This window comes from Neolamprologus multifasciatus, chromosome 17 (genome assembly GCF_963576455.1).
Source record: "Neolamprologus multifasciatus chromosome 17, fNeoMul1.2, whole genome shotgun sequence".
NCBI classification, from domain to species: Eukaryota; Metazoa; Chordata; class Actinopteri; order Cichliformes; family Cichlidae; genus Neolamprologus; species Neolamprologus multifasciatus.
The window spans coordinates 22,472,235-22,494,773 of record NC_140455.1 but is presented as its reverse complement, the minus strand read 5'-3'; the positions used below and the strand labels follow the sequence as shown (position 1 = coordinate 22,494,773).

At 39.9% G+C, this 22,539-nt stretch overlaps 1 protein-coding gene across 3 annotated transcripts; it reads left to right on the top strand.

Moving 5' to 3' along the window:
- Positions 1–663: 663 nt before the first annotated feature.
- Positions 664–19,731, top strand: syt10 (synaptotagmin X). 3 transcript variants are annotated; one of them, XM_085137398.1, is made up of 7 exons: positions 664–1,235; positions 1,932–2,325; positions 7,266–7,824; positions 11,119–11,239; positions 12,168–12,339; positions 12,489–12,628; positions 15,027–19,731. In XM_085137398.1, the coding sequence occupies exons 1-7, from the start codon at positions 1,034–1,036 to the stop codon at positions 15,050–15,052; spliced, it is 1,614 nt and encodes a 537-aa protein (XP_084993524.1). In that variant the 5' UTR covers positions 664–1,033; the 3' UTR covers positions 15,053–19,731. The 3 variants fall into 3 exon arrangements, with proteins under 3 accessions (XP_084993524.1, XP_084993523.1, XP_084993522.1); XM_085137397.1 differs by having other exon boundaries at positions 676–1,220; positions 12,489–12,618; XM_085137396.1 differs by having other exon boundaries at positions 691–1,235; positions 12,489–12,618.
- Positions 19,732–22,539: the final 2,808 nt, after the last annotated feature.

Genomic DNA, 22,539 nt, shown 5'->3' with positions numbered 1-22,539 from the left:
TTCTGCAGCTTCAGTTTTAGGGCAGATGAATGTATGTTTTTATAGAAGAGTCATGTTTTTAATCAAATTCAAGATATACACAGTAACATAAATAAACTGGGATGTACTGAGAAGGTGCTAACATGCTCACATGTCAGTCCACATTTGAGGTAACAGTGGATCATTTCTTAATGGATGATCTAAATTTGCACTTCACATTTGTTAATGGCTAGAAAATTAATGACACATCTTAGATTAATCATCATCATGAGTCGATCATTACTCAAGCATTACTGAGTATATGATACTGAATGGTTCATAGAAAAAAAAAACTACAACATGCTGTGAACAATCACAGTGCAAGTCTCAGGTGTACTAGAAGTAGTACTGATTAGAATGATTTTACAAGAAACTTAGGTTTTGAAATTAGTCAGTAGTTTAACTGACTGAATAATTGGAATAACCATAAGAACGCAAACTGGCTTTGGTGACACACACTTTTTCAAAAAATATGAATTTGATGACTGACTGGAAAAACTTTTCTGACCTTCTAATCTGTGCAAATATTCATATAAATATATAACAAAACACAAATTTTCTGTAGGTATGGGGCAGTTTGTATGTAAGCCTATTTTTCTAGCTCTGTGATGCTTTTTGAAAAGTGTTACTTTTCTTTGGCTTTGACTTAAATCTGCTGCATCTTTATAACCACAGACCGAGGGCCACAGGGGACCGGGAAGCCAACATGCGTTGGCCGAAAAGGCGGGGACATAGCGAGGTCGTCTGTCCCTCATAGAGAACACTCCAGTCATTACTCGAAAAAGTAATCCCGTTACAAACCCCGACCAACAGGACTGAGTATCAAACCGAAGCGCATCGCTATTGGACGCAGTGAGGGTTGGACTCGAGCACCCCGTTTGCTGTTATTCAAACGCAGGGAGCGCGTGCGGCCAGTCGCTCCTCGTTGCGCGCTGGATATGGATCAGGACTCTGCGCGCTTCCCCACTGTCTCCCGCGGACAGGCTGCACTCTGCGGCGCATAAAAGGTGTCCAAATGAACCGCCGCCCTCCCGGCTCCTCCGGCGTGCAATGGCTTAACAGGAGAGACATGAATGTTCGGACGGATGACAGCGTCACTCTGTGCCAAAGGGCTCTCCAAATCGTTACGGAACTTTGTCTCGCGGGACACGTAGACCGGGAGAAATGTTCGGATATATTCCCCCTTGAGAGCAACATACCAGGTAAAGGACACGCAGGTAAATAGAATAAAGTCATTATTTTATTCTCCCCAATTCTCTTAATTAATCACTTCTTTCTCTAAAGTCATGGCGCCCAGTACTTGCAGAGTTTCGAGGGGGGGTGGATGAACTAATCACCAACTACTTAAAAGTTTATTAGTCCACTATTATCCTTATTTTTACTGCGTTTTTTTAAAAACGAAAATTGTTCTGAAAGTGTCTAACTGTTACGCATCTCAGTCCACACTGACTGAAACAGCAACAGGTGGGAAACAGACCGAGAGGACGAAATGATTCTCCTCCCTTCAGCTATGTTTCCTTTGTAAATTTGCAGTATGTGAAATTTCACTCTAGTGTCAGCTTGATTGAAAAGCTGAATTTTTAAGCTGAATTAAGCTTCCTTGCATACTGTTGCACAGCGGGTGCAAACTTTGCTTTTAAATAGAAGCCAGAAGGGGAGATGTGAGTGCCAGATGTTTTTCTTTTCGTGCTGTTTTCCTGATGCTGAGTCTCCTCACTAAACTGTGGTTTTATGACCTTTATATGATCTTTCTATATCAAACAGGTGCATTTGCTGCCCCCTCTTTCTTACAGCTTGCTTTCTCTCCCTTTTTCTCCTTCTCCCTTGCATGTTTGTTGGTCATATTTTGTCTTTCGCCTGCTTCTCTCCTCCTTTCTACGTGTCACCTGTCTTTGTCCTTTGGTTGTATGTAGACATCTCTATTAGTCTCCTTGCTGTGGTCGTGGGTTTCTGTGGCCTCGCCCTGTTGGTAGTCTCTCTCTTTGTCTTTTGGAAGCTGTGTTGGCCCATCTGGAGGAGCAAGGCTCTGTCAGCCCACGCTGAAAATGTGCTCCGTGGGGGTTTCCCCGAGGCACCCCCACCCAACTCCCCGCCGGTTACTGAGTTTAAAGTGGCGGAGGTGGAAAAGAAGCAGCCGCCGGAAGTGAAGGTGAATGGACGGAGCTCTGTCAAGCTACTGGAGGCAGCCATGAAGATCAGCCAAACATCTCCAGACATTCCTGCCGAGGTCCAGACAGCTCTGAGGGAGAAGCTCAGCCAGCAGGCTAAAATCCAGAGGCAGACCACCGAGCCAACCTCCTCCTCCAGGTACCGTCACATGAACCAGTCCCTCCCTAGTCTGCTTCTGCACTCAGGCCACTTGTGCTTACAGCTAAGTGTAGCATATTAAAGATCTCTTGTTTTGTCCATCTCCCCACCCGTGTTGCAAGAAATACATTTAAAAAAACAAAAACTCACATAGAGCACAAACTGTCCTGACAGTTCGTGACAGGGCTGCTGCTGCTGTCCTCGAGGTAGTGTGGCACATGTCAGTGACTGGTTGGTGACCTTGAATAGCTGCTGCTGCTGTTGTACATCACAAAAATGAGATTCTGCAGCATTTCTGACACATCTCCTTGCTGCACTTTGAACCCTATAATCACTTGTACATGTGAGTCAAGCTGCTCTGGTAAAGACCTCAGTCATTAAACAATCAGCTCTTTCTTCTCTTTGTTTTCCAGTACTGTGTTTAAACTAGAAGGTCCATAATTAGCATGGCTGTGGGGTGGGAGCTGTCATGGTGGAAGGTTGGGTTTTTGTCAGACGCACCAGGCAGCTGTGCTCAGTTTCTCGGAGGAAGCTGGTATTGACATGCGCTTTGATTTGTTGTTAGGGCTTGTTAATTAAATGATATTGTGGCGTAGGCCTCCATGAATTATACACCCACCAGTTATGCAGACAGGACAGGTTAAAGATTACAACACCTACCTTCTCAATTCCTCTGCCTACTTTTTTGACAGCAAAAGCTAAAAGGAGCATAAAGCAAAACTAATGTTTTAGAGTTAATCGTGGCCTAAAAGAAAAGCCTAGCAGCATATACCATAATCAAGTTATAACACCAGAAAAATAGTAGATATAGTCTTGGAAAACCAGGAAATCTAACTACTGACATCTGCAAACAGTTTTATGGAAACCCAACAGTCCAAAACTGGGATTTTATTTCAGTGTCACAAAGAAAAGAAACAAATCCTCAGAGCTGAAAAGCTGGAACCAAAAAATAGAAAACAATTTGACATTTGAAACAATGACTAATTATTAAAATTATTCTAAGAATTTATGACTAACTTGGTTCAGCATCCACAATTAACATTTGCCAAGCACCAAAAGCATTTTTAGTTTGGAGATTCAGTCTTAGAAACCTTCCCTTCACACTGGCAGGTAAATGTTTAAACTAAAATAGTCACATAATAGAAACTCTACAGAGTTTCCACCGTGTTTCGGTGACCTTTACAGACGCACTTTTTTCTGTCCTCAGCTGTCGCTGTTAAAATTTGACATCCACATTATGCAAAGACCACCACCAACTCTTCCTCTGATTGACTCTGACCCTGACATTTATGTGTAACTGTGCATCTGTAACCAAGCCAAACAGTGGCAGAGCACAGGTGAAACTCTGTGGAATAAGGGTGGAAATGCAAAACAGAGGGATGAAGTTTAAGTCAAACATATATGTTTAATTTTCAACTATACTCATTAGTAAAGACAATTTTTAAAAACTATTTTTCATATTTTGCTTTGGCCTCTTTGTCTCAAGACAGCACACAGAGTTAAAAACTGAGAAATTGCAATTCTTCAAATGACCACTAGACCAAATGACCACTAATGACCACCCGTTCCAAAAGCGAGTCCGTCCCCAAAATAACAAAATACACCCTGTTACAGAAATGTTTTCGTCACTCCAAATGCTTTTTCTCCCCCATAACTATACAGAGGGTCTTTTTAATACATTTTTTTAAGGCTTACACTTATGGGCGCGAAGGCCCTAGCATGATTAGTGGTCAAAGAAAGAGAAAAAGGTATACTGGGGACAATTCTGCTATATTTGGTGTGCAGGGAAAAATGATCAATATGCTTTTTGTGACATTTTTGTTGGGTTGTTTTCTAATGTGAAATATGTGCTGTGGCTCCAAAGGGTTGGGAAACACTGATCTAAATGACACTCGAGTCTGGTTCTAAAAGGGAGTCCAATACAGGTGGCTGCAACTGACCATGATCTGCTAGATCTCAACCATGACTTTGAGTCATAAACCTCAAAGTCATGATGGATTATCCCACTAATCAAATGGCTGGATGTGTGAGCAGCGAGGAAGTTTGTGCCTCAGTTTTCACAAGTGGAATTTTAGTATTGAATGGTACTTAATAAGCCAATAAGTGTACAGTTTATATGTAGCATGCTTAGAGTTAGCTGATAACCTAGCCGTCTACTTTTTATAAGTTCACTTCTGGCTTCAAAGAAACAAAATGATGCTAGACAAAATTCTAACTGACATTATAGTGTTTGGTTTCTAGACAACTAATGAGACACAAAATACAACTTTTATCTATTGTGTGACAAACCATACACTGCAAAAGCTTGGAGTCCAAAGGTTGTTAAACTTTTTCAGGGTATTGTAGATGTTTGTAACTTTAACACTTAGGAAAACAGAGAAAGAGGAAGACAAAGGAAATGTCAATAAGCTCATATGGATTGAGTGTGTGTTGGGGGATTCAAAGAGAGATTAAGGTTGATAATACACAAAAATCATAAAGGAGAAAACAAATCTTGCTAATCAGTGTTCAGTTGGTGAATCAGGCACACTTTCCTTTTCCTCTGAGATTTGTGCTGGCGATGCTCCCCCTCTGTGCTGTTTACAATATTTCAGTGTAGTATTTAATCTTCAGCTGTGCTTCCTGTGCCACGGCTGTCAGGCTGCTGTGATTGTCTTACGGTCAGAAAGGAGGAGGGCCAGTTGCTAGGTGACAAGATCGGCGAGTCAAAGACAGACGTGGTTTTCTCAAAAGATGTCAACTTCACTGAAATTTGCAGCATTCAGGTAATTGGAATGAGGGCTCAAATCTGAGTGCTGGTGATGTGTTTTCATTTCCCCAAACCAATGCCAGTAGTGGCAAAAATCAATTTGTCACTTTGATCACTGGTGATTTAGTATCACCTGTTACCATATGGATGATAAAACCAGCTATTTTCAGCTAGGGAGTTTACTGGGATTTAAAATATGCAATATAGGGCGCTGCTTTATAGGCTGAGAGCGCCTGGCCTGGGTTCAAGTCTGACCTGCGGCCCTTTGCCACATGTCTTCCTCTCGCTCTGCCCACGCTTTCCTGTCCTTTACTCACTGTATCTGTCAAATAAAGCTGGAAAAACTGATCATCTGTCTAAAACAAGCTCCCTTTAAGCAAACCTCTGATTGGCTGCTCCTCATAAACAAAACAAAATTTAAACTGCAGGTGGGTGGGGCTTCTGCTCCAGAGCAAGACCGGGTCACAGACTTGAAATGAGCTTCAAAAGATGCTAGCACATGAGTCATACATGGAAAGCCATAACCAAGTCGCTGAACATCTGTGCCAAGTATGGCCTAGAAGTATCAAGCGCAACGCCCCCTAGGGTAGTTTGAAAATGGCCAAGCTGTTTGACTTCCAGATACAAACAGACAAACTGGTGACTGTGGTGGACCTCTACTGTGTCTGCTACCAACCAGACAAAGTAACGGTTGACAAGCAGAGGAAGCAATATAAACACCAGTAGGGATGCACCGATCGGCCTCGATACCACATTCTCTAAAGTACTCGTACTCGTTAAAAGTCCCCCGATACTGAGGACCGATACCACGGTCTGAGACCTGTCTATGTTTGAGCGGCATGTAAGGGGTTAATCACAGGCGCCGAGCGCCCGCCCCCAGGCCCCCAGTGCCCGCCCCCAGGCCCTGGCTGCAGCTCAGAGCGGGGAGAAGGCAAAGCGAGACATATCAGCCGTGTGGAACTATTTCAAAGTGAACGAAGATGCGAAAACAAAGGCAGACTGCAAATTATGCTCAGCGAAATTGTCCAGAGGAGGCTCTAAAGGTAGCGCATTTAACACAAGCAATTTAATCAAGCACCTAAAATCCCAACACAACAACGAGTACAAAGAGTTTACCCACGCTTATTTACCCACGCTTATTAGCACAGAGGAGCATAGCTGATGCTATAGCAGTGGGACGGAAAATAGTTGGGCATTTTAAACATTCCGCCTTAGCCTACTCCCGCCTCGAGGACATTCAGGGACAGCTCAACCAGCCAATAAAGAGACTGCAGCAGGACGTACAGACGCGCTGGAACAGCACGTATTACATGCTCCAGTCCCTCATTGAGCAAAAGCGAGTGCTGGGCGTGTCCGAGCATGAACTCCCTGACTATCTCAATGCTCACCAATGGGCTCTTATGGAGACGACTGTTGCCATCCTCGCCCCCTTTGAGGAACTAACTAAAAAAGTGAGCAGCTACGACGCACTAGCCTCTGATGTCATCCCAGCTGTGACTGTGCTAGTGAGACGTCTAAACAGAGAAACAGACGAACAAATTTAAAATGAAATTTTGTTTTTTTTTATAATTATTTATTCTGTAATATGTTGCATACAACATGCTTTTCATTTTAAATAAATGTTCTTAATTCCAAACCAGTCCCTTGTTTGTTTTTTGTTAAATTATAGGACTAAAGCTGTTACCTGCAAATTTAAATATTGTTTTTATTAAGTACTCGGTATCGGTATTGGCGAGTACTGAAATGCAAGTACTCGTACTCGTTTCCAAAAAAGTGGTATTGGTGCATCCCTAAACACCAGTAACACAAGAAGCTTGAGAATACCAAGGGTTGAAAGAGGAGGTAGAGAAGATGTGGAGCTTGAAGGATAAAGACCTCCCACAGGGAGATTTAAAAAAACAAAGCATATATATCTCTGGACAATATTTAGAATATCGCCATTTTGGTTCCTAGTTAATTATGCACTATTGTGAGCATCTGGTGGTAGTTTATTAAACATTTAAAGGTTTCGACACTAGATATTGTTTTTAGACTTTTTCCTGAATAGTAATAAAAACAATAACCAGCTTTTATTTCTGTGATATTTTGCTCTGATAAACCTTTTGTTCCATAAAAAAGCTGCTCTTTCATGACGCCAAACACACAACAAATGAGACATTTACCTGATGCTCTGTGATGCTCTTTTCAACAGGCACAATTCATTCAGGCGCCACCTGCCTCGTCAAAAGAATGTCACCAGTGTTGACTTCACCATGGACACAGTGCCTCTCCGCCAGTCCTCTACTGTCAGCATTGGAAGAATAAAACCTGAACTCTACAAGCAGAAGTCTGTGGACTCAGAAGAGGCCAAAGAGCCCGTAGAGACTTGTGGAAAGCTAAGCTTTTCGCTTCGTTACGACTATGAGGACCAGGCTTTGGTGGTGAGGATCCTGAAAGCTTTGGATCTGCCTGCCAAAGACTTCACAGGCACCTCTGACCCGTATGTGAAGATCTACCTGCTACCCGAGAGAAAGAAGAAGTTCCAGACTCGAGTTCATCGCAAGAATCTAAACCCCACATTCGACGAGACCTTCTGTTTCCCCGTAGTATACGATGAGCTTTGCAACCGCAAGCTGCATTTCAGCGTCTACGACTTTGACCGATTCACCAGCCATGATATGATTGGGGAGGTGGTTGTGGACAACCTCTTTGAACTCTCTGATCTTTCCAGGGAGGCGGTTGTTTGGAAGGATATTCATGCAGCAACCACAGTGAGTTGGCGTTCACACTAAAACACTGCCAAATCCTCGCATATGTGTATGTTGTTGCTATTTAAGAAATGTTGCACCAGGCCTCTGTGCTGTTACTGTGGTAGTAGTGAATGGGATTTTATACTGTTGTCAGAAATGTCTAATCAAGAAATATTATGGCAGGTGCAATGCATTGCATAATTCAAATGCTTTGGGAAATGGATTTCGCAGCCAAACACCCACACAGCATTTTCCAGAAAATGCTGGGTATTCTGCAGATGTAATTATAGAAACAGAGTAAAAATATCCAAGACCATATTTATGCAATGACTAAAACTCTATAGGTAAACAAAAAGGGTTTGCAGGCTTTGCAGCATACTGCAGATAACCTGTCCTCATATGAACTCTTTTCTAAAAATTTGTGGTTATTTAGCCCCCGAATGCATTTACTCCAGCATAACCACTTATCACAATTTGCTCAAGAGGCTGGGCTTTATTAATGAATGTGTTCCTGGTGAGAAACACTGAGCCTTTGCTTTCAGGTTCACTTTAGTGTCTGTGGGCTAAATTAGCAGCAACAGAAGAACAATAAATCTAGTTTTGCATAAAGAATTATTTAACTGGCTATTCTCTCGCTTCCTTAATATATTATAATTTTTATATTGATGCTTTCTAAAAGCACAGGCATCAAGAGCTGATAAAATTTGTTTACTTAAAACTACATTTGTTGCATCAATTTAATTTTACCCTTACCTATGAGAACTGCATGGAGACTGTGCAAGAGAAAACTGCAGTCGGGTGTGATTTCAGTGCTCATTACTTTCAACTCCAGAGGAATGCTACACTGTGTCTGCACTATCATAGACTCATAAGACGGACTAATGTAACTCTATAGACAACTTCATGTAGAGTTTGGTAATATAAATGGCATGGAGAAATTTTATATTTATATTTTTCCTCCTGTGCACATCTCATCATAGTCACTTGGATTGTGGGATTTCTTTTTTTATATTCCTATTTCTGTGTTGACACAACCAAAGGCAGCTTGGTAACTTTGGACCTGTACTAATCTTAAGGTATCTATCTGACATTTTTTATGGCACAAGTAGTATTTATAAACATTTGTGGTTATAAGGTATTGTCTAACTTCAACTCCCTTCCTATTGGTTTCTCTTAACTTTTCTGCAAGCACTTGCCAACTATTCTCCAACCGGTGCACAAACTGTGAAAAGTGCAGCTTGCTGAAACCAAAGCATATGGGAAAACATAGGTGAAATGTTTACTTTCAAAATTTCACTACAACTTGGAGAGTAGTTGCTGAGCGTTCGCAGATGAGTTTATCATGTAAACTATGGGCAGCTGCAACGGCTCGCTAACAACCAGAGCAATCTCAGTGAGGTTTTGAGTGTAGCACCTTATACCTCTTTGTGATCAATTTTGGGGAACACACGTCTCCCCCTATTTCAAGATGGTTACAGACCAGTCTATAGGTCTGTGTGACAGAGGCTTACAATAATTGAACATTTAAGCCAAACTCCAATGTTCATTCAATAGTAAGATGTAGCGTATGGGATTTCACTGGCTATAAATGTGTAGCTGCAGAGACTTGTCTAGGGCTACGTCCACACGTACCCGGGTATTTTTGAAAACGCAGATTTTTCTATGCGTTTGCACCTTTCGTCCACACGCAAACGGCGTTTTCGGTCACTGAAAACAGAGATTTCTAAAAATGCCTGCCAGGGTGGATATTTTCGAAAACTCAGTTTATGCATTTACATGTGTACGAGAAAAACGGAGAAAACGGAGAAAACGCAGCGTCAAAGGTGTGCGCCTTTTTTGACGTCACACTGTGCGCCACGTTATTGTTTCAGTGAAATTAATTTCTGCAATACTGTTACTGTTAATTGTACTCTCTGCAGTGTTTAAATGCTTACATATACAGTTACTGTCCCTCCACACATACGACTCGGTTCTGCTTCTATGCCCCATCTTTGTTTACTATTTCCCGGCGAGGCTTCTAGACTTCTGATTGGCCAACATTTCTGCATGGTTAGGAATATATCGCCACCTGTTGCTTTGGCATGTTCCTAGCAGCGTTTTCCTTTATTTCTGCGTTTACGTGTGGACGGGATCATTTTTTAAAAACAAAAACGGAAAATCTCCATTTTCAAAAATACCCGTGTACGTGTGGACTTAGCCTAAATTACACAATTAACAACTATAATGTTAAATTTCAGCAGAAAAAACAGTCTACACTTCTCTTTTTAGTAGTTATAGATAATTCATTGTGTAATCTATGACAGAATAAACAAACAAACTTAATTTTAAGAACTTCTACAAACTAACAATTAAATGAGCTGCAAAATATGTTCCTATTCCTATATCATGTTGTTACATTTTGAAATGAAAACATACGCTACTGGTATTCATTTTGCTAGCAAACAAATTGAGCCAACAACAAACGCAGCTACAATGAATCAAATAATATTGCATATACAATAGTTATTTAAAAAACATGCTAACAGGTCTATAAAGCCATCATGCCCATAATGATAAGATCATTTAGATGTTTAGCAGCTATACATTTTGCAGTCTTGATTATCTATTATTTGCTAAATAAACTGTATTGTCTATTACCAACAACAGTTGACAGATTTGTGAATGACTTTCATTTCATTGATACTTGGTCATAAACCGAAGTTTCTGAATAACTGAAATATTGGCCTGATGATGGTAAAGTCTAATACAAAGAAGATGTTGTAATGTTGATCTTGTGGTTTCTCAAGTCATTGCAAAACATGATAGTTTAATGCCGTCTATCTGTTTAAAAAAGATACTTTCCCATCAATTACCAATAAAAAAGTTAATTCTAAAGATAAATATAGTGACATATCACACTATGTATGATTTAACCTCTCCTGGCTATGATTGCCTGTATTAGAATTTTTGACCAACCACCAAAGTATTCTTGAGATGGTTTTCTTAGGACTGTTACCAAAGCCTGCAAACCGTACATTAGTACTATTTACTACTAGATTAATGCTTTAAGGTTATTGGATGAAGAAACAGTAACAAATCTGAACAGTTAATTGTTAGTTAAGTTTACCACCATAAAGAATTGAAGGACTGAGATAAATGTCAAATAGCCTGCAGAGCCATGCTAATTAAACTCTCACTATCAGCTCAATGCATATGATCTCTTTTAAAAACTGACCTGTTTACTCCTTTGCTTTGGCATTTTGTTTCACAGAATGTGGCAAATCATTTAAATTTGGTTCAATACATTCTGCTCTCTTTTCTTTTTATGCCCTCCAGGAGAGTATCGATTTGGGAGAGATCATGTACTCGTTGTGCTACCTCCCCACAGCAGGGAGAATGACCCTAACAGTCATCAAATGCAGAAACCTCAAAGCCATGGACATCACAGGCTCCTCAGGTAATCAAATAGCAAAATAGTCTTCACATCAAAAGCAAAACGTAGGAATTAATTAAATATAGTTAAGCTGAGAGAGCAAAAAGTAATAGAGAAGATATATATCCTTTATTTTTCCAGGTAAAAGTCTCTTTTATAAAAGATTCTAAGAACATAGGACACATTGGTTGTGGCTTTTAGAAATAGAGACACACACACAAGAAGAAACTAGCCCAAGCAGTGATTTATTTGCAAAAACTAATCCATGGGAAGGTCTGGGATATACAGAGACGGTCATGTAGCAGCAGCATTCAGAAGAGAGTGATGTACAAGTTTTCCAAGGTCTGTACTAAATGTAAAGAACAATGATAAATGGCATCCGGCCTCTTTAAGTATTGGCCAGGTGTGTTCATAATGAGAAGTTCCCCTGTAGGTCGCCTGACTTAGAGCACAATAAAAAATTTATTCCTGAAAAGAAACCTAATTTATTTTTTTATCTTGGACACAGGTTTTTCAATATAAAGTTTAAATGGGAAAATTCTGACCGATAATGATACCTAAATACAAGTTTCAGCCCTTTGATTATTTATGAATAAAATGAACGTAGATTTGTCTGCATTTAACAGCAACTTATGTAAAGTTAAATGATACTAAGCATCATAATAGGCAAACTACTGAAATCTGAGGGTTTTAACAAATGAAAAACACAAACAACAGAAGATTGTATCATCTGCATAAAAATGGGAGGAGGCATTTGATAAATCATTGACAGAGAAGAGTAGTGGGCCCAATATGAAGCCCTGAGGAGCACCGAGGGATACCAGGAGAAAAACCAGAAAGGCAAAAACAATGCACAAGAAACTGAAACATAAAGAGCTTAATGAAGTTTAATGTCAGAAGCCATGAAAGCTTTTGACACAATTGCAAATTATTTAATATATTTGTCTCTCAGATCCATATGTGAAGGTCTACTTGATGTGTGATGGACGGCGGTTAAAGAAACGAAAAACAACAATTAAGAAAAGCACACTTAATCCGGTGTACAACGAGGCTATCATCTTTGATATTCCCCCGGAGAATGTGGAACAAGTCAGTCTGTCCATTATGGTCATGGATTATGATCGGTGAGTTAAATACTCACTAAATACTGTTTATGTTCACATGCTTACATTAAAACGATAAAGTGAGCAGAGTAGAAGTAGCTCAAAACATATTTTTAATTTAGTCACGATCCAAAGCACATGTGTCAATGTGTGTGTTTTATGACTACCAGTGTTGGACACAATGAGGTGATTGGCGTGTGTCGTACGGGGCCAGATGCTGAAGGGCTCGGACGAGATCACTGGAACGAAATGTTGGCTTATCCACGGAAGCCCATCACGCACTGGCATGCTCTAGGAGAGGTACAAGCATGTTCTTTTCCTTACGAGTCTTACAAAGCCCGATTAAAACTTCTGAATGTGAGACTGAACTGTATAGGTGTTATAAACCATAACACAAAGCAAAGAAACCACACAGTAGACTGTCACATTTTCTAAATGTCAATCTATTCCATCTCTACAGGGAGCACATTATTTATGTCTTTTTATTTTTTATTTTATATTAGTTTAATTGAATCTTTCCAACATTGTGAAACTATAAAATCATCTGGAACGTGTAATTGTTGCTTCCCAATTTAGGGTTTACTTTTCTGATTAATTTCCAAAGTTTTAGGGAGCCTAGACGCAGCTGCAATGTTAATGAGCAGCTGTTTTCTCTTAAATTACTAATACTGCAGATTGAAAGTGCCCTCTTTGATATCTGCAAGGAAAAAGGGTTCTTATTGCATGGGGATATCTGCATCCAGGGAAAAAGGGATTGTAAACAAATACATTTTGTCTTAAAATTAGTCTTCTGTCTGTAAAAACAAACAAAGAAACAAGAAAACATAAACAACAACCTTGAAGGGATTTTGAAAAGTTTATTAGCTATTTTTCCCAAAATCTCATTGAGATGCTTAACATCTATTTCTTTGCAATACTAAGACACCAAATTTGTTTTCTAAGTGAAAACAGATGGCTTCACTTCATGAAAGCTGATCACCAAACCATTGTTACTTACATGTTGCATGTGTTCATTTAAGTCATGCAGCAAAAGGCACATGTAGTCCTTTTAATGGGGCCTGTTTTTCAGATAAGGAGTAGCTAATCCTGTACTCATAGAGAAGTTGTCAGTTTTATAGACTAGAAGGCTTTTTTTCCTTTTTACAGAGGACAGCTGTTTCACTACAGTAAATTAATATTTTACATGTTATCAATTCTTTCCCTCTTTTGTCACACCCACTCCCCACCTGGAGAATAGGAAAACACAGGTGATTACCTATTTTCAGTGGTAAACCTACATTATGATTTGGTGAAAGCTGTGATCATAGGCAAAATATATGCATTATCTATAAAGGACCTTTCTACAGGTGGTAGTTTGCACAAGCAACAAAGCAAGCAGATTTTACAATCAAGAAAATAAGAAAACTAAAGGTTAAATAACCATTTAAACAGAGAAATACAAGTGGATTAATAAAATTTTGTAACTTCAGGAAAGGCTCTTAAATAATAGAGGAAGGTATTTAAAAGACGTCACTGACTCAACTGACCTGATTTTCTCAGGCAGCTTGTTCCATTGCCCCGAGACTCTTACTGCGAAAGCTCTGCCACCTCAAGTTTTCCTCTCTCTCTCTCTCTCTCTCTCTCTCTCTCTCTATATATATATATATATATATATATAAAACATACTGAAGGTTAAAACAGGTGTAATGCGGTCACTTCTCTAGGTTCTTGTTAAAACGTCTGGTAGCTAGGCTTTGGACAGTCTGATAAATTGATTTTTTTTGTTGAAGCAGGGAAGAGGCTATTGAAATGTTGAAATAGTCGAGGTCTGAGGAGTCTTGAGTTGTGGGAAAGCCTGAAAGGATCATGTGTCAAAGCAAAAAATGGATACACAAGACTGATGTACAGTTGAGTCTATAAATATTTGGAAGGTGAAAGAGTTTTTGTATTTCCTCTGTACGCCAACTATTAAAGTGCAGGCTTTCAGCTTTAATTTAAGGGGTTTAAGAAAAGTATTCCATTAATTACAGAAATACAAAGTGTGCCATTTTCAGAGGCTAAGAAATAAATTAGAATTATTTCCATGGTTCGGAAAAGCTAAAAGCAACCAACACCTAACTAAGTCAAGAACATTCTAAAGGATGTCATGATCAAAGTCTACAGTCGAGAGAATCCTTCATAAATGAAAATACTGAGAGTTTGTGACAAGATCAAAATCATTAGTTACACTCACGATGACGGTAAAGGAACGATCCTTACATTTAAAATATTTTTTTTACTGGCCAGATTCATTTTGAGCTTCTAAAAATGAGGAATTATGTATAAAAAAAGGCTTTAAATCCTTCAGGTTAAGCTGGAAGTCTGAACATCTTGTCAGCATTTCAGTCCAAATTATAAAAATATATTTATTGTGCAAATTCTTATGGACTTCACTGTAGCCATTGAGCACCCAGTATTTTCTTTAGTAATTGCATCTTGAATTATCACATCACAATCAAGTAGCATATGTGACTAAATTGATTCTTTACATTTCTATTTAATTTGAGTTATAATCCGACATACCCTATATGTAACAAGACAAGCGAAATGATATACACTGCTTAAGGTCCAATTGCTCCAAAATGCCTATGATCACAGTGTATTTGTAGGACTAGAGAAAATACCTTCTTACCAGAGAAAGACTGGATAGCTCTTTAATGTTGCTTGTTTTGTGATGCTTTACCTTTCAGTGGCCTGGAAGAGCAGCAAGCTTTGAGAGTCAAGGTTCATGTCCTTCACCCAAACCTCCACATACACCCTGATGATCACAGGTGGAGTGCCAGCATCACCTCTGTAAGAAGCCAGATGCTTGTTTGCCGACAAGCTATGTTGCCTATCACCCTTTTGAGCGGATTGAATTCATGTTTCTATGTTTGTACTGAAATTTATTCATTTGAATGCAAGTTCTTCAAGTGCTCTACAGAGATGGCTATGCACAGCACTCACAGTCATTCAAAGTTTGTTTTTCGTACGTGTGCTTTGGAAACGTATTTGACTAACATTTACACAGACCACATGAATGGTAGGCCTCACTGCAACAAGTTGTGGTGGTTAACTTGCAGCGTTATCAGTTTTTTCAGTATCAGAGCAACATTTTTCCAGCCCTCAAGCTCTTTAGTGCGTTACCATTTTAGTTTGAAATGGCACAAAGTTTAAGGGCTATGCTGCTCAGTACCACAAAAATATTTACTTGATGAAAAACACTGAATGAATCAAGCGAGTCATGCTCTAGGTTTTATTGGGGAATGCAGGTAACTGAGCCTCTACAAGGGCTGAGAAATCTCAGTAAATATATCAGTCACAGCTGTCACAGATGTGTAAAACAGAATAGCCATCACTCTGCAGGACTCTCATATTTGGAGAAACAGTAGCTGGTTCATGTAGCATAGGTACGGAAAGATCAAATTAAAGTGTGTCTAAATGAACTTCAGACTAAATTGGTTTCTTAAAATTTGGCCACAATGAAATGACAAATTCAGCTTTATTTTTGTACACACAGAACAACCTTATTTCGTAACTGCAAACACAAGCAGCAGTATTATTTATAAACAATTAAACTTACCCTCTAATTAGTCCAGTAACACTGATATTGAAACTCCCACGTTCATTATTGTAGGGTGTTCACTTCAGAACGCATGGAGATGACCGTTGTCGTGGACTGTGAGATTTGGCAGTTCGTTCCCACTTGAATGCTCATTTTCATGCAACCACAGGCAGGTTTTGTAAACACATCTGTTTGTCCTCTGTGTAAACTTTTGATGTGCAACATTAAAAATAAAACTGTTGTTCTTTTTAAACATACAAAATGAAGCATAGTGAACAGAATAAAAAAAGTAGTGACATCTGAGGCTTCTTATATTAACAGTGATAATTAGGCAAATTAACCTATACTGGAGTACAAGAATACTGCCGCATTGTCTCCATATATCATTAATTTATAAGGTTGCTAAATTTTTCTTTGGGAGACGGTGCTTTAGCTGCAATCTTTTAGCATTTGATTGCGCTTTTAGGATCCCTGCATTATATTGACATTTTAAATCAAGTCAGTGGGAAACATTAAAGAGTTAGTATTTTAAATACTCAGACAGCTAGCATAGTTAATAAGCTAGCTGCAGCCGCTAATAGTATAAAAGATCGACATAGCTGCTGTGACTGGTTAGGAAAGTCCTGCTGTGAAGCCTCGAGGTTCACAGTATCCGGTGTTACACAGTCGCTGAGATTGCCGTTGCATTAGCCAAGGAGCATACCCTGGTTAACCTGCCTTTTTAATTAATAATTTATCAAACTATAATTTACCAAATGAACTTCATGTTTTATTCACTAAAGCTTGAAACTAGTTACTGGTCAATCAGTTGAGAAGGGCTCAGCTTAAATCCACTACTGCTCATCAAAAGAAAAGACTAGATGCATTTTGGCCATGTCCATGTTTGGGTCGGACCAAGGACACATGACAATCTGGGTAAGTGTCAGAGGATGGATATGAAGCCTGAAAAATAGTTCTGAGACTTAGAATAACCATAAATTACAGATACAATTCTAAATTCCATTTATGGGTCGGATTGTTTGGTTAAGGTCATTCTAAACAGCTGCACCTTGGCTGAACTTGTCAGAGAAACGAGGCCACTGTGGAGCTGCCTTGGCCTTACTTCTACATTCATGGTTTATACTGTCTACGGCTCCAGCTGATAAAGTCTGCAGCTGTGTCTGCAGGTGGCAGCTGTGTTTCAGGTGATAAGAAAAAAGAAAATCTTGTAAATTTAAATGGCTTGACAGGCATAATAGTCAGCAAGGAGTAGGTGTTATTGAACAGTTAATTTTAAAAAGCGCAGAAGATTAATACAAACAGTGGCTAACACACACACACACACACACACACACACACACACACACACACACACTCAAATATGTCCATGTATTATGAATATTTTTACAATATTTTATATTTTTAAGCCACATGAAATAAACCACAGAACATCATCTCAGATTTTCCTGTGAGTAATAACTAATAAGAACCCAACATAGCAAATAGAAAAAGGCTATGTACTGTTATCTTACTTGCAAATGCAGTTAATGATGCTCTTTTCCCCTTGCTCTGTCCTCAGTGTTAAAAAAAAAAGAAAGAATATTTTTACTTGTAGCATGCCTCTCACCACTACAAAAAAAAAATTAAGCACTTATCGGGGGAAATGCAAATATGTCAGAGTATTTCAGATTAAAAAGTTTGTGTTTACAGTTGTATATATCCATACTTGTCAATGGCACATTTGTTTGTATATATTGAAAAGTGAATTCTAAAAAGCTGTCGTAAACTTATGGAAATAGAGACATCACAATGTATTTCTATTGTTTGGTGATACTTTGAAGCGCTCCAACCTGTAAACGAGTGCAATTTCAACACGTTCTGTAATAGTTGTGAACAATTAGTCAAACTGGAGACCAGTGAAGCCAATTCTACCTTACCGAGTTATTCCATGTTTAGGACCTTAGAGCTTTGACCTGTAATTGTTTGAGTATATATGGACCGAGAACAACTTCGACTACTGTCATGATGTGTACAGTTTGTGATAACTTTTGTAACAATTTAAAGTAAATATTTGGGATATAATTTATTGTATCTGTTTCATATGTATTTTAAACACATAAATAAAAAAATATCAGTAAATAACAGTATGTCTCACTCTGTCTGGGCAGGAATTATATTAGTCTTCTAATGGCTAAAGAAATCAAAGTTTATAAAAGGTGTCTAAAGTAAAAGGGGGCATTCATAAAAACCATAGCCTACTTGATTTAAATTTGGAAAATCCCAATGTGCACTGTGCTCCTTGAAGTACCATTCTGACTAGAATGGAGGAGCGAGTGCAGATCGAATCTTTAAGTAACCAGAATGTGTTACAGAGAGGCATGCATATATAGCAAAAGTACTGGAGAGATTCACAAGGAAACAACCTTGAAGGGGATAGTGACCAAAGTGAAATCAGGTAGATTTATTTTTTATAATCATAGTTTTTTGTGTGTGTGAGAAAAGAAAGTTTTAAGAGGACTTTTTAAGGTCCTGTGGAAAAATGAAGTACAGCCTTCTATAAAAGCAGCAATTCTAGTTATTTGATGGTCTGGAGCATTCAGGTGTGTGTTAATACAATTCTAAGGATGAAAGACCTCAGTGAGGATCTTAGCGAAGCAGCTGTTAATGGCCATCAGTCAATGAAGGGTTATAATTTCCAAACAATTTCAGCTCCATCATTTTACAGCAAAAAAGATTATTCACAAGTGGAAAACATTCAAGACAGCTCCCAATTTTCCCAAGAGTGGACATCCCAGCAAATTCACACCAAGGTCAGGCCATGCAGTGCTCAGAGAAATTGCAAAAATCCGAAGAGCTACGTTTCAGACCCTATAGTCCATAGTTAGCATGTTAAACGTTACATTTAACCTTAGCGTGGCTTAGGTTTGCAAAGCTGCATCTGAACAAACCACCAGACCTCTGGAGCAATATCCTTTGGATACACAAGACAAAAATGGTGATATCTGTAAATTAAATAAAGCACGGTACCTTATGTGGCAAAAAAATGGAGCATATCAGCACAAACTCTTTTAACTCTATTAACTGCCAGGCACAGTAGTGGAGGGGTAATGATTTGGGCTTGCTCTGGGTTTGATTGTTCTGCAACCACAGGAGCCAGGCACCTCGCAGTCATGGAGCAGACCACGAACTCCAGTCAGATGTCGAGTCCTCTGTCCAGCAGCTAAAGCTTAGCTGAATCTGGGCCATGCAGCAGGACAATGAACCCAAACACAGCAGCAAATATACAACAGAATGTCTGAAAAAGAAAAGAATCAAGGTGTAGCAGTGACCCAGTCAAAGTCCAGAACACAGCCCGATTGAAATGTTGTGGTCTAGACCCTAAGAGAGCTGTGCATAAATGAATTCCTGCAAACTGAAACAATACTGTAAAGAAGAGTTGGCAAAACTCCTTCACAACAATGTGAGAACCTGACAGTCATACAGAGAAGAATTACTTAATAAAGTTGTTCTACAAGCTATTGCATAACAGGGTGTTGTTCTTCACTTTTTGTTTTTCACAAGACTACAGAGTGAATGCCCTCTTTGGCCTGACTGTATTTTGAGAATTCATCTTTGGAAAGAAAAGGTTCTGCAGGAACTGTGAGTTTATTGATATGTTTGCTAGAATGTAGGAATTTCAACCTGAGCTCTAAACAAGTTTTTGAAACGTTTCAAAACTGGGTCACAACTACATCACATACATACAAGACCACACACTGTCTTTATACACAGGACCAACGAGTATAGAAATTACATCTATATTGTTGCTGCATTGACTGGTAACACTAAAGTGGTCAAATTAAACTTGCTGAAGTAAATAAAGCAGAAGAAAATCTCTGAAGCCTTTGAATGATGACAGTCACGTTGCTAAGTGCTTCTCATACATAATGGACAGAGGTCATACGCACAGTACTAACTGGCACACAATGTTTGCTGACGCAAACCTGTGGCTTTCAGTGTTTCTGTTAAGGCAAAAATAAAAGCAGCTTCTTATTTTCCAGGAGTAAAAAGCAAACAGCACTGTCTACATTTAAAATGGGATGAATACACAGGATAAAATGGCTGAGTTGTTCAGAGTGCTGAACAGCATGAATAGTAGCAGTAATAGTAGTAACAGTGAATCAAAGGTTGAGAGAATAGGGGCCCTGTATCCAAACACCTGCTATTTGTGTCTGAGGTAAGTTGTGAATCACTGCTCTAATAAGAAATAATAGATAAGCACTCCAGTGAGGGATAGACGATTCTTGCCCTTAACATCTTTAAGCAAATATAAAAAGGCCTGTGAGAAAGCTGGGTCCCTCTTCCTCATGTTACTTTCGTTTGATGGTAAAACATGAAGGGGACATTTTGAGCTCTCGTGCAGCGTGACATGCAGCGCAACTTCCTTTTGATCCATAATATTAGACAGAATCAGACAAAAGGGGGTTGTTGCATTAGTTTCCTTGGCAATGAAAGCTGCCCACTCTCTGTATGCTAAACCCACATTTAGAGTGGAGTTGTAGCTTTAGTTAGCAATGCCTAATTGCTCCATGTGCTGATGCATGTAATTAAAGCTTCGCTATTTCCTGAATACTTATTTGTGCCGGGTATTTAACACCAGTGCACTATGAAGACTTAGGAGGAGATTGGACAGGCCTTGTGGCCAGCGCCAACAGTGCATCTGGAGGATTAGTCATTATTTGGGGTGAATTATCCGTCACAGTTTCATGTAGTCGGCATGGACCTTGAAAAATATAGATGAAAGCTTCTTGTTGAACTAGCACAATGCATACCTTTCCTAATATTGGTCCCTTGTGAGCGAATAATTGCCAGTGCTGAGGTTCTTCGTTAAACGTACTGAGGCTGCTTACAAAAAGCCTCCGAACTGGCAATAAAATCTCCATTTAATGAACACAATGCAACAAATTGCTGTGAAAATGTTCTGCCCAATTTTACGATTTCACTTTGTCAAGTAAGTCACATTTAGTCTCACCCTGTCCACCCATGAGTCATCTGAGAAAAACCATGTTGCATAAAACAGCCCCCCCCACCTCATTTGCAATACAACAAGAAAACAGGCAGTCAGGTCTATAAGTATGTGAGCAAATATCTCTAGTAATTTTGCTTGTGTGCACTATCACAGTGATTTCCAATTAAACTGACATGTGACACTTAAATATGATTGTTTTGGGGTGGCATAGAGGTGAAGTGGTTAGCATCGTCACTTTACAGCAAGAAGGTTCCAGGTTTGAATCCTTTGGATGGCTGGGGCTATGCAGAGCGTACATCTGTACCACTGTGGGTTCTATCCAAGTTCTCCAGCTTCCTCTTGCAGTCCAGAAACATGCATGCTAGCTTAATTGATCATTGTAAACTGGTTATTCTCTGTTAGCCCTGCAATAGATGAGATGAGATAGCCTTTATTTGTCATTTGCAGTTGCCTTGCCAACCGTACATACAATACACAAACATCACATTGGGGAGACAGGTCAGGCTAGGTAGCAAGGGGAAAAAAACATTACACAAATGTGTAACACAAAATGATAATACAGGAATGCACAGATATCAACACAACATAGCACAATAAAACACAGACTAGCAACATGGGAGAGTATTCCATTGTGTACAGCTGATCTGGGACCGCTGCAATCTTCGACTGCGCCTCCAGCTGATCCGGTGTCCACATCGGATGGGAGGTAAGCATGGGAGGAGGCGTTGGATTCGGGGTAGGGAGGGTGATAGTGAGGGCGTATCGGTGTACGTGCTTCGTGCATGTGTGTGTGTGCGCGCGGGGGTGCGTGCGTGTGTGCGCGCGTGCGTGTGTGTGTGTGTTTGTATCCCGTTTTCAGCTGAGAGAAAGTGTTACCACGCCCGGTTAAGCGTCAGTCAACAGTCTCCAGTGGACCCAGGTGGCCTGGAGGAGGTACAAAGAGTTCTGACATCATGGGAAGAAGTTGTTGTTCCAGTCAGCTTCAACCTTGGCAGGCCTTCAGCTGGCGCCAGGGGGGCCAACTGCATCCAATTTTCCAGTTGGTCTAATGTCCATCACTGGTCACCAGTTCTCTCAATTCCCATTGTTCTTCTCCAAGATGTTATCCATATTGCAGAGCCATGAGCTTCTCCAAGATCTTATCCATATTGCGTTCAAAATGCAGTCTGAGTACACAGCCCTGCCAATCATCTATCATGTCGGCCAGCCTTATGGGATTTTGAACAGCTGTAGCCGCTTCTTGTTCTTCGATAAGCTAGGTCCGAACCAGCTCCAATCAGCCCGAACTCTCTTATCATGGTTCCAAATTGATAGATGTCGTTCACTGTCCTCCATCGAGAGTGTTGCCAGACACACGACGCAACCGACCATCGAGTATCCGGCAGCAAACGTCTCCGCAGGACAATTGGGCTCTCGCAAGCCTAGCAGGGTGTCAATTCCATTACGGGACCAGTTGATCAAATCCATAATTCTTTAGGTTTTAGAGAACAAGACTGTAAAACTCTTTGAGGGTTAGAGTTAGACGAGACTAGACAAACACATAGAAGCAGCAGCAGGGAAGATAAGGGAGGGAGGGGGGAAAGATGCGTCCGCCTCCTCCAAGAGCCAAAGAGGGAGATTAATGAAGTGTCCAGGTGTACCCCACATCTGGCTCCATGACTGAAGAAAATGG

Bases quoted from the DNA above. Each gene is read 5' to 3' on its own strand.
- syt10 (XM_085137396.1), top strand. From the start codon at position 1,034: ATGAACCGCCGCCCTCCCGGCTCCTCCGGCGTGCAATGGCTTAACAGG. The intron at 7,825-11,118 runs GTGAGTTGGCGT...TATGCCCTCCAG, and splicing joins ATATTCATGCAGCAACCACA to GAGAGTATCGATTTGGGAGA. The intron at 11,240-12,167 runs GTAATCAAATAG...TTTGTCTCTCAG, and splicing joins GGACATCACAGGCTCCTCAG to ATCCATATGTGAAGGTCTAC.